This window comes from Pempheris klunzingeri, chromosome 10 (assembly GCF_042242105.1).
Source record: "Pempheris klunzingeri isolate RE-2024b chromosome 10, fPemKlu1.hap1, whole genome shotgun sequence".
NCBI classification, from domain to species: domain Eukaryota; kingdom Metazoa; phylum Chordata; class Actinopteri; order Acropomatiformes; family Pempheridae; genus Pempheris; species Pempheris klunzingeri.
In genome coordinates, this window is record NC_092021.1 from 912,501 (window position 1) to 926,457 (window position 13,957).

At 45.0% G+C, this 13,957-nt stretch overlaps 1 protein-coding gene across 3 annotated transcripts in view; it reads right to left on the reverse strand.

Annotated features, from left to right (window-relative positions):
- Positions 1 to 12,586, reverse strand: part of satb2 (SATB homeobox 2) — a 42,905-nt gene extending 30,319 nt beyond the window's left edge. For all 3 annotated transcript variants that reach the window (XM_070837844.1, XM_070837843.1, XM_070837842.1), the window contains exons 1-2: positions 12,520 to 12,586; positions 4,310 to 4,525 (exon numbers count right to left, since the gene is read on the reverse strand). In XM_070837844.1, coding sequence (XP_070693945.1) covers positions 4,310 to 4,481 — 172 coding nt within the window. In that variant the 5' untranslated portion in view covers positions 4,482 to 4,525; positions 12,520 to 12,586. The remainder of the gene's footprint in view (positions 1 to 4,309; positions 4,526 to 12,519) is intronic.
- Positions 12,587 to 13,957: the final 1,371 nt, after the last annotated feature.

The following is a 13,957-nucleotide window of genomic DNA, read 5'->3' on the forward strand; positions in this document are numbered from 1 at the left end:
AGATGCAAATTCAGGAAGCCAAATCAGATTCTCTAGAAAAGTTTAACGGCTTGCATGAAGCAAATTGGAGCTCTTCCAGCACACACACACACACACACACACACACACACAGACATACAGACATACAGACATACACACACACACACACACACACACACACACACACACACACACACACACAGACATACAGACATACACGCGCACACACACACACACACACACACACACACACACACACACACAGACATACAGACATACACACACACACACACACACACACACACACACACACACACACACACACACACACACACATACACACACACACACACACACACACACACACCAGGACTAAAACCTTGACATACTTTCAAAGTCTTTGCATAATTATTTGAACCTCTTCACAGCAGCACATGCACAAGTTTAGCGTTTTGAACAGTTACATCAATTATTAACGGCAACAAATTCAAGTAAATCCAGAGAAGCTTGAGCTCAGACATGTGGCTCAGTGGTGTTCAGCAGGCTGGGCCTGGACCTGAGGGCCTCTAACCTACTGTAGATGACAAAACTGGCCATTGTCTCTGGTCCAAAAGAGCTCACAATGCTTTGTTGGAACTTCTCCAGCAGATAATGTTGAATATTTGAAGGCCACGTGTGTCCTTGTCACAAACATGTAATCATACTTCAGCACATCTAATAAGTAAGTTAAAGTAGTTGAACGAATGGCCGGTGCCCTCCGGTGAGTCTATTTCATTGCCGTGTTAGTATGTTTTGTACTCCACCATCGAGCCCAACAGCAGCATTTTAGCAAACAATGTAAATGAAAGTCCAGGTCACATTATAGCTGACATCTGGAACCTAACCTTGTTGCAATAGTCTTCATTTTAAATCGTCAGCCTGGTGACCTGTAGCCAGTGCTGTTTATATTCCAGACATTGTTTGAATTAATGGAAATGACCAGTGACCAGGTAAGTCAGGTTGAAACTATGGTGAAATCAAGCTGAGCCATGGATGAAAGTGACGACAGACACAGACACATCCTCCACTTTGGCCCATGTCACATTACTGTGTGTTATTGTCTAACACAGCCGGAGGCACTAATGATGTCTGTCATGCAGGACACACTGCTCCTGTGCTCCTGAGCATCTTAAACCTCTAGCTTGTATATTATGTCTTATGCCAACGTTGAGGTGATTTGCATTATGGCTTATCTATTTATTTATTTACATCTCCATTGATTTGACATCATTAATATGACAGGTGAACATTACAGTCACTTGCTTGTCCTCACTATCTGGTTACATTTATCCAGTTCCAACATGTTCTCCCAGCAGCCGTGTCCCTTTGGCTCCCTGCTCCGATATCAATCCGTCTTCTCCAATAGCAGCCTTTTTCCTAAAAGGCTTTTGGTTTTGGGCCACCTGTCAACTGCCAATTAATTAAAGCTCTCTGAAGAAATAATGGACTGAGAGCATTAGGCAGGGTCCCAGCACTAATAATACAGGGCACGGCAATGTGTGTTACCGTGCGGGTACCACACAATATACCAAACACACACACACACACACACACACACACACACACGCTCCTCCACACAAACACATGAGGTGCACGCAGCATTAGCTCCACCACCCACCCCCCTACTCAGATCCATCCCTCCCGTTGTTTTAATCAGTCAATTCCTATATTTCTATTTCCTCCTCATTAATCACTCTGCTCCCAGTCCTCCAGGCTCTCATGGAGTGAATTACACACTGCAGCACCGTGCCAATTCAAGTAAGTGAATTTCCCCCAACAGGGAAATATAACTGTCAACACAGAACAGCTCCCTCCACCAGCACTCCTTCTCTCTCTCTCTCTCTCTCTCTCTCTCTCTCTCTCTCTCTCTGTGTCACTCTCTCTCCAGCTCTATCTCCCTCTATCCTCTTTCTCCACCTCAGTCTGTCTTCTCTTATATCCAGTGTCCTGTGATTTGCCCGCTAACTCCATGATCTGGTTTGGATGATGTGACGTTGCCTCAAACCTCTAATCCCTCTAATATGTACGGGGATGAGTGAACGGGATATTAAAATAAGATATGTGTGTGTGTGTGTGTGTGTGTGTGTGTGAGAGAGAGTGTGTACATCTGTGTGTTTGTGTTAGCATGCTGCTCTGATTGTGTGTGTTGTGTGTGTGTGTGTGTGTGTGTGTGTGTGGGGGGGCTCCTCATGGCAGCAGTGTGGTTTGGAGGAGACATGTTGAGTTTCCTGTCTTCAAAGACAACCCGTCATTATTACAGGCCAACCATCCGTTCAGCACAGGAAGCCCCTTCCTCCTTCCTCCTTCCTTCCTCCTTCCTCCCTCTGTCCCTCTGTCCCTCTCTCACACAGAAAGGATTTCTCCCTCTTTACATTTAAACATTCACTCATTCTCTGACTTCATTGATTGTTCTCGCTGTGGTCGGACAACAGACTGATTCTGGGCAGCCAGGAGCTCTTCAAACCTCCAGAAATGTAATTTTCTAATTCCAGCAAAGATCACTGAGCTTTACAGAAATACTGAAGGAGGCTAAGTTTGAATAAAACTATTCAAATAATATCTAGTGTATCTCTGTTTGATGTGATGGTGCAGCCCTACAGTCACTGTGTCTTCTGAGCACTTATATAAACCATCACTAGTGTGTGTGTACATGAACAGATGATATGATCCTGTCAGACAGGGTGGGAAAGTTAAAGGAAGATTACCTGAGACATTTCTGCAAAACACATGGCAACACACACACACACACACACACACACACACACACAGACACACACACACACACACACACACACACACACAGACACACACACACAGACATACACACACACACACACACACACACACACACACACGCAGACATACAGACATACACACACACACAAACACACACACAAACACACACACACACACACGCAGACATACAGACATACACACACACACACAAACACACACACACACACACACACGCAGACATACAGACATACACACACACACACAAACACACACACAGACACACACACACAGACACAGACACACACACACACACACACACACACACACACACAGACACACACACACACACACACACACAGACACACACACACACACACACACACACACACACACACACACACAAACACACACACAGAAACAGACACACACACACACACACACAAACACTCACACACACACACACACACACACACACACACACACACACAGACATACACACACACACACACACACACACACACTCACACACACACACACACACACACACACACACACACACACACACACACGTCTCCCTTGTAAAAGAGATTTCTGATCTTAATGGGACTTCCTGGTTAAAAAAAGGTAAAGTAAAATAAAATAAAAAAAATACACAGAGACACACACACACACACAGAAATACACACACAAATAAACAAGAAACAACTTTCACGATAAATGCTGGGATCGATAAGCCAGAGTGAGTTGTATAAATCTTGTTTATATGAAGCAATCTCCTTTATTTGGTAAGCATGTATTATACAGTTCCCCCCAGACTTATAGATTAATGGAGCAGGAGCGGCTCAGGTTTCCTCTGGCACACGACAGCACGGCACACTGAGCCGGACTCAGCTCACGGTCGGGCCTTTGGTTTGAGTGACATGACGAGAGCTGCTCTGAAATGTCCTCATTCAGCCTTCTGTATTTTTCAGCACTCCAAGAATCCAATAATGGATGCAATAATTATTATTATTGTTATTATTGTTATTGTTCTTGTTCATTTCTTACATATGAAATATTTTAGTCATCAACCACATTTTAAATTAGTTATGTTTTCATACAAATGTAGTGCACCTTTGTCCTCACTACTGTTTAGTGAACATTAGAAGTTGGGAGCATGGAGCTAAATTGTTAAGGAGGCTAATTCCTCATTTGGAGGCCAGTAAATCCCGGGTGAAGAGGGCTCATCGCTCCACACATGTGGGAGGTTTTCTGGCTTCAGGCTTCAGTGGATGTTTAAGTCACGTGCTTCATGGAAGTCAGAAGTCATTTTCCAGGCCTCATAAATCATTTTGCTTTTATCGAAACACCAACTTCTCCACCTCGGCCAAGTGTGAAAACTCATTTGTAATATTTCAGGCGTTTCCACTCAGATTTTCTTTATGTGCAAATGTGAACTAAAAAACATTCAGCAGGAAAAACACTTGTAGTGAGCTTGTCTCTTTAAAATGAATTTCCTCCTACAAAGATAAAACTGATCCACATATGAGCATGACTTCATCAACATGTTGCTTACCTCCTAGGGGTCTAGGCGGGGCTCCGTTGTGGCGTATGCGCGGCCCAGTGGGGCTCCCATTGAGCTCCAACCGGCCCCTCTTCCCCGGAGGTGGGAGGCTGCTAATATCTGGGCTGCCTCCCCTCCTCTCGGGACTGTCCTGGGTGACAGGACTCTCTCCGCCTCGCTCCATCCTCCTCCAGATCCCCAGAGGAGCCCCAGCCAGAGAGAACGAGTCTGGAAACATGTTAGAGAATGTGATGAAGACAATTGTATTGTCAACAAATTAAAATTAAAATCCCCCCAAGAAGCGACTTGAGTAGTTGAAATTACTAGAAAGGTGCTAAACAAATACAGAGCATTTATCATTTACCACCTCCTGTTGCTGGAAATACTCACTTCTCACTGCGCTGCAGCAAATGTGCATTAATACGCAGGTGAAAATAGTCCCCAACAAATGCACCATTTAGTAACATTTGCTAAAAACCACCTGTTTTAGGACATAACGGAGGCTTTTTAAAAATAATTCTATAGATTAGATCTGATTTTAAATCTACAAACAGGAGTGCCACAGGAGGGGAAAGTCCATACATGCTGGTCTTTTTTTTTTTTTTTGGTTTAATATGTAGAATTCACACATCATAACATGCATGACCACAACCCCCAACACACACACACACACACACACACACACACGGTGTGTCATGGTGTCCCCTGGTAAGGGAGCGTCAGCCAAACGTTTAATATAGGGTAATGCCATTAGAAACGCTGCCAGGCCAGGCAGGGGACACACACTCGCTCAGGCCAAATGGGCTGCTTTTATTTACATACGAGCCCCTGGACAGTATGTGGCAGCATGTGTGACCCTCAGCGAAGAGAAAGAGATTAGAAACTGTTGGCGGAAAAATGGGGCAGCGACAGAAGAGAAGGAGCATGTGAGGCTTTTATAGATGAGTATGGAAATGAAGTTAGTGACCAGATTTGGGAGTGGAAAAACACCAAGTGAGTGACACTGGCCAGAAATTCAGCAGAACAAACGAGGATGAATCCATGGTTTTTGTTTGAGTGGAGGCCTCACTTTTTAATATTTCTGCAGCTTTTACTGCTCCAGCTGTCGTAACTCTGAACAAAAGACAATGTTTGGTGTGGTGGTGTCTCTCTGTCTCCTCCTCCTCCTCCTCCTCCTCCTCCTCTTTCTTCCCCTCCCTCATGCCTTTTCTCTACCTTCTATACCCACTCTCATTCTTACATAACCACACAGCTCAAAAACAGCATCCACCACAAAAAGAAAAAAAAACTCTCAATCTGAGAAGTATTAAGAACTCGGGCAAAATTTCAAAATGTATAATAAATTAAAAACATTAGCTTTGGCGTGATTAAAAAGTGCGGGAGGCAAAGAGGCCAAAAATGTAAGTGGCAGACTTTAATAAAAAGAGAAAACCAGTTCTAAGGGTTACGCTGAGTGGAAAGCAGTGGCTCTAAACGTGAGTACAGTGGTAGCTATAATTCACAGGGTGAGTCTGACTGAGAAAAAGGGAGGCTTTGCAAATAAATCCAACCGCTAACAATGTTGTAGCTACAATAAAGAACAACTGAATATTATGGAGCACTGAGAGAAATTCATTTGCAATTTACAGCCGGCGCTGCTCTTCACTGTGACACAAGAGTGACTTCACCTGCCTTTGAGGAAAACTAAGACTTATTTAAAGATCATCCTCCTGGGAATCTGTCTTCATCACAGACAGGCCCTAACCTGTGAGCACTGACGATGCCTATCAACACCTGGCCTCGCCGACATCTCTCCATCTAACCCAGGACACACACACACACACACACTGCAGCAGATAAGTTTCCCATCATCTCTGAACTCATCCGTCTCAATTACTTTCCATTTTATCATTGACCCAAGAGATAAAGAGTTTTATCAAGCTATGCATTTTTTGGTATACTTGGTGCCAGTGAGTGTCACAGCGTCACGTGACCACCAGCTCATAATTTCGTGAAAAAGATCAGGAATGACAACGTAGTAAAGCATAATTGTAATAATGACTAATAATTGAATGCAGCTTATTCTTCATAAAAGAAAGTTATAATTGTACGTTATATTGCTCATAAATGTGAAAAGAAAAAGGAGACTATGTGCAACTTGTTAGTCAGAGATAGTGCCGACGGGTGCTGAGGGTTTTTTAAATCTTTTTCTTGTCATAGATTTATACTTATTAACAGACTAATAATCAGAGCTCAAACAATCAATCGATCAAAATTAATCAGCAAATATTTTGATAAATTATCAATTGTTTAACTAATTTTTCAAGCTAAAAATATATTCTTAATTGTGAGATTATGCATCAAATCAAGAAAATAACTGGAGGAATAATCCAAAAATGTAAAAATCATCAGTGGCAGCACTGCTAATATAGTTTTATATATAACAACACACCAGTCACACTTTGTGCTGAAGATAATGAACCAACCTGCAACTGAGGAGAAGATTTTCAGTGTTTTTTTCTCAGTTCAGCTGTGAAGCGTTTTGTGTCCTACAGAGTTTTCAGTCAAATACTGAGTGTAAGTGCACAACAGATCCTGCAGATCAGAGCGCCAGGACAGAGATGTGTCAGCACAGGGATGAACTGTCGGAGCGTCTGTACGCTCTCTTACATCCCTGCTTCTGTCTGGTCTCTTTTTTCTTCATTTCACTGCCTATTTTCACTTGAAACACCTTGAATGATGTGAACAAAGCTGAATTAATAGCATGGATGTGGACGTGTGACGTGTCTGACTCCATCCACAGACACTGGCTGATAAATGCTAATCTAGTTTCTACAAGTATCATGGGTGTGTTGAGCAATAACCTTTTGTTCTACAGACTGCCTTTAAACAAATGTGATAACTGTCTGATGGTATACACAACATCACATGTTAATGACTCTCACTGCCACTAAAATCAGGGATTTAGCAACACTGGTATCAGTCTTCAAACGCTATGATTGCCATCGTCTATATCCCAAATCTGCATTGTTAGATAAGGTGTGTGATAGTTAAAGCAGTTAATAAAGAAGCGATAAGAGGAGCTGTTACATATCTGCTACAGAGACGGGTACAAATGTAATGTCTTTTTGATAAGAAGAGGGTCATGACACATTTGTCTCTTTATTGCCTCTCTGGGCAACTGTCTCAGCTCAGTACAATGACAAACTGTACTGAGAATTTTCTTTTAAAACCTGCTAATTTTGTATTAAATCATTAAAACAAGCTGCATCCCTCACTGCCTTCTTAGCACTAATGTAATAAAGCAGGCTCTCTAGTCCTGCTCTGAGGCTGATTTAAAGCGTTTGTCCCACATCGTGTTTCATACTGGGACAACCTCGTGTTTTGATGATAAGCCACTATCAAATTCCACATTATTACATGTTCTAGACATAACAAATACACACTGAGGGCCAAAGACAAGACTGCAGAGCAAAACTGCAGACACACCCTAAGAAATAGAAGAGTAGGACACACCAACAAACACACCTCCAAACAACATGTCCGGCTCAAAGACGTAAACACACACAAACAGAGGCTAACATGTAATTCAAAGCCAGTCTAAACTCCACAAATCAGATGGCCGACAAACACTGATTGGTAGTCCCATCCGTCTGAAAGACATATAGTGTAATGAGCAGTGTGAAGAAGTGGAGCAGCAGCAGAGGAACTTGGAGCAGCCCATGAAAGCTGGTTTCCACTTTTTAAAATCCGCCTGTCGTTTAATCTTTTTTACCTCATTTTTATTTTATACATATGTGAGTGTGTATATATATATAATATATAAATGTATATTGTCTTTTGCCTCACCTGCATTAGAGGCTGGAAAAACACTTGAAGTTGCCTCCAGCTGTTTTAATGTTAGGCTTTGTGTACAAAATGTAGGCAGGTAGAGTAAAAAACCTTCCCCGGTCCATCTTTGTTTTTAAGGTGCGCTAAAAAAAAATTTCTATTTGCATGCTGCCTCCCATCTGCACTCCCCAACAAGCTCACACACTCACACACACTCACACACACACACACACACACACACTCCACTTCGCTGCAGCCCCACTGTGGTGAGCTCTGAGTGAACAGGAAACACACAGCAGTAAATGCTGCGACTCCAAAACTCACTCGCACACTTTGGCTCTGAGATTTAAACCAACGGCGAAAGTATAACAGGGATCACTGTGGGTGAAAAGGTAACGCAGTGAGCTGAGCAGGAGGATAAATGTTCAATCGGCACATGTGTGAGACCAATGGGTGTCAGTGTAAGTGTTAGTAAGAAATACAACTAACCTCTGACAGTGGAGTGGGAGTGAGGAGCGGCAGCCAAACTTACAGTCTTTCCTGCTCTAACTGCCTCTGTGGTATCTCTCCTACCGTTACCGTACGTGTCTGTAGTGAAGGGTTGTGCCTTTAACATGCAAACCAGACACACAGAGAGAGAGAGAGAGTGACCTATGAGGGCATTATTAGCGCTGATAGCAGAGGAGAATGGGAGAGGCATCACCTATGTAGGGAAATATTCAGATATGGCTGTTCTTCCCGTTCCAGATCCACTTTTATAGCAGGGTTATCAGGCTATTGGTTAATGCTTGGCTCTGCAGCACAGATAAAAGAAGGCAGGAGGAGGTGGGGGAGGGATATTAAAAGCCCTGCTGTCACTGAATGCACACACACACACACACACACACACACACACGTATGCTCAGGGAGGGACAGATGCATTGGAGCTGGGGTGTTTTAAAATGCCCACTGTTACACTGGCATCACGATCCATGTGCAGCAAAAAACACTCATCGAGTATGATTCTCAGAAAGAGTTTTTTAAAGTCTGAAAACAAAATGGGGAACAGCAGGAAACTTTTATGTGGCTGTTTATGAGAAATGATTGCTGTTAGGGAAGGTTACATTATTGTGGAATTTGTCGTTTATGGCCATCAGATGTGTCACTGAGAGAAGGCTGTGATGTGGGGAGAGCTGGTGTGAGGGGAAGAGACCTTTATGGCAAACACACACACACACACACACACACTCTGCCATACACAACTTCTTCACAGATCTGGAGAGGGTCCCCGGGCTCACACACACACACACACACACACACACACACATAGACTCACCCTTGGAGGAAAATAACCGGGTGAGGGGGCGAGACGGAGGCCTTCTGGCTAACATGTTTGGCTCTCTCGTAAACATCTCATTTGATAATACGGGATGAAGAGTTAACAGCAAGCATTTATGGCCTCGCCCTTCCAGTTAGAGGATGCACACACACATGCTTGAACACACTCATCCGTACTCACACACACACACACACACACACAGAGTCACAGACAGACATTAAGCCACACAAACCACAGCCAGCACGCTACACAGACTCTCTGCTTTAACACTTCCAGGACCACACACTGCCTCAGAGCACAGCCACGCTCAGCAGGGACAAATATGAGGGAGAGGTGCAAACACACAGACGTGTACGCACTGTGGGGGGGTGGACAAAATAATAACAATAATGGAGTTGTAACATGCTGTCCACTCCTGTGTGTGTGCATGAACACACACACACACACACACACACACACACAGCAGCCTGTCAGACATTCAGACGGCTGCTCAAAGAAAATGGTCACAACGTAAAACTTCCACACACTCTCACATACATGCACACACACACACCGATGCCAAAGCCACCCACCACAGCTCCCACCATCCTCACCAGACTGGGAATAACTGTGTGTGTGTGTGTGTGTGTGGAAGGGAAGGGAGGGGGGGGCAGAAAACCAGAGAGCTCAGGTCTCAGCGTCCACTTGTCAGAGCTTTCTCAGTCACATTAGACTTTAAACGGCATGAATTTATCACCAGCAGTCACAGAGAGCCGCTGATGAGACATGAACATGAGCGTATATGATGGAGACAGGAGGTTCACCAGAGGAGCTAACCCTAACCCTCACAGGAGCTCCACTGTCTCCACTGTCCCAGCTGCACAGACACACTCCTATTACATGTGAACAGACAGGACCAACACTCACTGAAATACTGAAAAGGAGGATTCTGAAGTCAGATGTTTGGTTTCTCCGTCTAAGTGTTAAACTGAGGCTGTAAAGTTAAGAAGTGACACTACATGACAGGAAAGCTCTGATGAAATTAAAGAACATTTCAGAAACTGTAAAAACTACAAAGTCAAAACTAAAAAAAGGAACAACAGGATGTTCTTTTAATGCAGGAAATTTCAGACCACAAATAATCATCATCAGTGTCTCCGACCTCTGGAGGAAAATAATATTTGTGCTGATACTAAATAAGAGCCGAAGAAAACACACACACACACACACACACACACACACACACACACACACACACACCTCCCCTCAAGGCCCCTCAACTTTTTTTGTAACTTCAGAGCAAACGTGAAACAGAGAGCCCCCCCCCACCATCACTGAAACGAATTCGTTTTTCCTCGTGGTTTGAAAAAAAAAAAACCTCTCTATTTTTTATGTTTTTGTATTCCTGTTATTTTTCTGAGGGGGGGGGGGGGGGGGGGTTCTTGTGGGGAAAAGAAAATGTCCGACAGAGGCCTGCAGGGTCGGCGGTGCTGTCACTGTTATTTAACTGGTTATTAAATTAAATAGGCTTCTTCTAATTATATCTGCACTGTTCCTGAATTATTCCAATTAAATCTACACAATTCTAATTTATTCTAATTATTTCTACTCTTTTATAATTATTCTACGCATAAATACAATATTTGCCGTTGTTCTAATTTAATTATTACCATTACTGACGTGTGTAAAAACGCTGTCTTCTGCTCTGGATGTGGATGTTCAGCTTCCTCTACCGTTTCCATGAATCTAATAAATAAATGGTCACTGAGCAGATCCTGAGGTGGTGGACAGCGGGGCACTGACGGATCATTGGGGGAACATGGTTCAATATAGATGTATTAGATACTAGATCACAGATCCCTCCAGATCACAGCGGCAGGACTCATTCATCGCTCATTAGTTCATCTTCAGGTAATCTTCCGTGGAGCCCCGCAGCGGGGGGAGGTGGTCCCTCTTCACCCGGTGGGGCAGCAGGGACGGAGAGGAGGAGAGGAGGCCGTGAACACAGCGCTCACCGTGCCGTGTGTCGGAGGTCAGAGAGGGGGGGGGTACGGCTCCAGGCTGGAGTGACCACCACCTTTGTGCGCCTCTGACCTCCAACACTTTTGTCCCAAACTCAGAATGGATTCTAAAATGTGCAGGTTTGATTCGGTGGCCTTTGGTGCAGGACAAACTATTGGTGCTTTTGCCCCCCCCACCTCCCAGGCTGTGTCTGCCGAGCTGAAACGATCCTGTATCGGCCCGAACACCTGTCTGCCCCCCAACCCCGTGTGTTTTCGTCCCGTTGGCTGGTGAAGTTCAGCTCGAAGTGATGCTGTTTGTCTTCTGTGTGTTAAACAGTAACAGCAGGACGCTGCTCGCTGTTATTTCTAACTAGTTAAAAAGTCACAAAGTGCCCAGAAGAAATGTTGTGACGAGTTCTGAGGAGATTTAGAAGATTTATTTTCTCTCTCTCTCTCTTCCACACACACACACACACACACACACACACACACACACACACACACACACACACACCTTGCAGTGATACAGTTTTGGTGTAAATTATTCTGAGATAAATCAAAACGCTGCCTGCCAAAGCTCCAACACAACCGTAAATATTAAATGTTGACTTCTTTAATAAGTTACATATGATTTTATTAACGAATGGACACGTTGTGCATATTTAAAAACTCCAAATACAACAAATAATTCATTTAAAAAATAAAATACTAATAATGGAAAAACATTTGACCTCAGAGCTTCACTTTCTAAAAGGAAAGTCTGTGCGCTCAGAGACAAACTGGTCCTGTAGTCCCATTCAAATACACTGATATCATCCCACTTCTGAGCCCAGATAATTAGGATATAATATCATAATATTAATGATAATGATAATAATATAATAATAATAATAATAAGTGTAGTTTGATCAGCATTAAATAAAGACGCAGTGTCGTTAAAGATAAAGTTTAAGTCACTAAAACTGGACCAACTTCTATTTGTCTTTTTAAATTCTGCATCATTTCTATTTATTCTAACTTGCAGCCGGTTTGAATCCTCAGTCCAGAGCTCGTGCCTGTGAGTGTGTGTGAGTGTGTGTGTGTGTGTGTGTGTGTGTGTGTGTGTTACTCACTGCTTACGGCGTGTCTGGAGCGCTGCTGCCCGCTGAGGAGGCTCTGTCCATTGATCAGGAGTATTGAATCCAGGGCTGGGCTTTGGGTCGGACACACGGCTGAATCTGGACCCGTCGGAGATCCACAAAGACAAAAGTTCGTTATTAGTGTGTCTGCGCGCGCTTGTGTGTGCGTGGAGGGGGCGGCGGCTACGACAGCGCGCGCAGCGGCGGACTGAGCGGAGAGGCGGCCGGACACGGGAGGTGGACGGAGGATGCTCGTCTGTGGGGAAGTAGTGGCGGACAGAGAGAGGGAGAGAGGGAGGGAGAGGGGGGAGGCGGACTCAGTGAACACCGGTGGAGGTCTGGCCTGTCCTGTCCTCTGGACCCTGCTGTCTGAACGGCTCTCTCCGTCCTCCCGCCACGCGTTAGTCCGCCCGGAGCTCAAAGCGCGTCTCTGTGGCTCGAGCCTGCCCTCCTCTCAGCTCATGGCTTCAGCCTCGGGGGAGAGAAAGGGCGCAAAGATACCGCGACACCTTCGGAGAAACTGTGGACACCAAAGGAGAGAGAAGGAAAAGTCGAGGCTGACCGGGAGCAGAGTGAGCCGGGTTCTAATCCCACTGTGTCACTTTCAATCGGTCCTGTGCCAGCGGGCGCACCGACTGATAGAGGGAGGAGAGAAGGGAGGAGAGACAAAGAGAGAGGGAAGGGGGGAGCAGAGGGGGCGTCAAGAAAACTAATGTGACCCATGGAAGCATTTAGTGGGCCGGATCTCGCTTCTAGGACTCGGAACATGATACAGAGGTGTCCATCCGAGGGTTTTCTTGTCAGAAATAGGTCCTTTGGGTGACTCTGAACGCACCCGGACCGGGAGGGGGGGGGGGGGGCTGTAGGCTGAAGTCTCCTTGAACCGGCCTGAAAGTGTCTGGTTTGACTGTGTGTGTCTTCCTTCGGCGTCAACAGTTGTGAAATCGCTGTGAGGCCCCCCACCTATCAGAGACCTTGGCAGCACAGATAGAGCCTCTGTTGTTCCTCCGCACGGTTTGTGCCTCCGCAGCAGGAACTTATCTCTGCTATCAGCTGCTCTCCAACACCTCCACACACCATCACCATCACCATCACCATCACCTCCACACACCATCACCATCACCACCACCATCACCTCCACACACCATCACCATCACCACCACCATCACCTCCACACACCATCACCATCACCATCACCACCACCATCACCACCATCACCACCACCATCACCTCCACACACCATCACCATCACCACCACCATCACCACCACCATCACCACCATCACCACCACCATCACCATCACCATCACCACCACCATCACCACCATCACCACCACCATCACCTCCACACACCATCACCATCACCACCACCATCACCACCACCATCACCACCATCACCACCACCATCACCACCACCATCACCACCACCACCA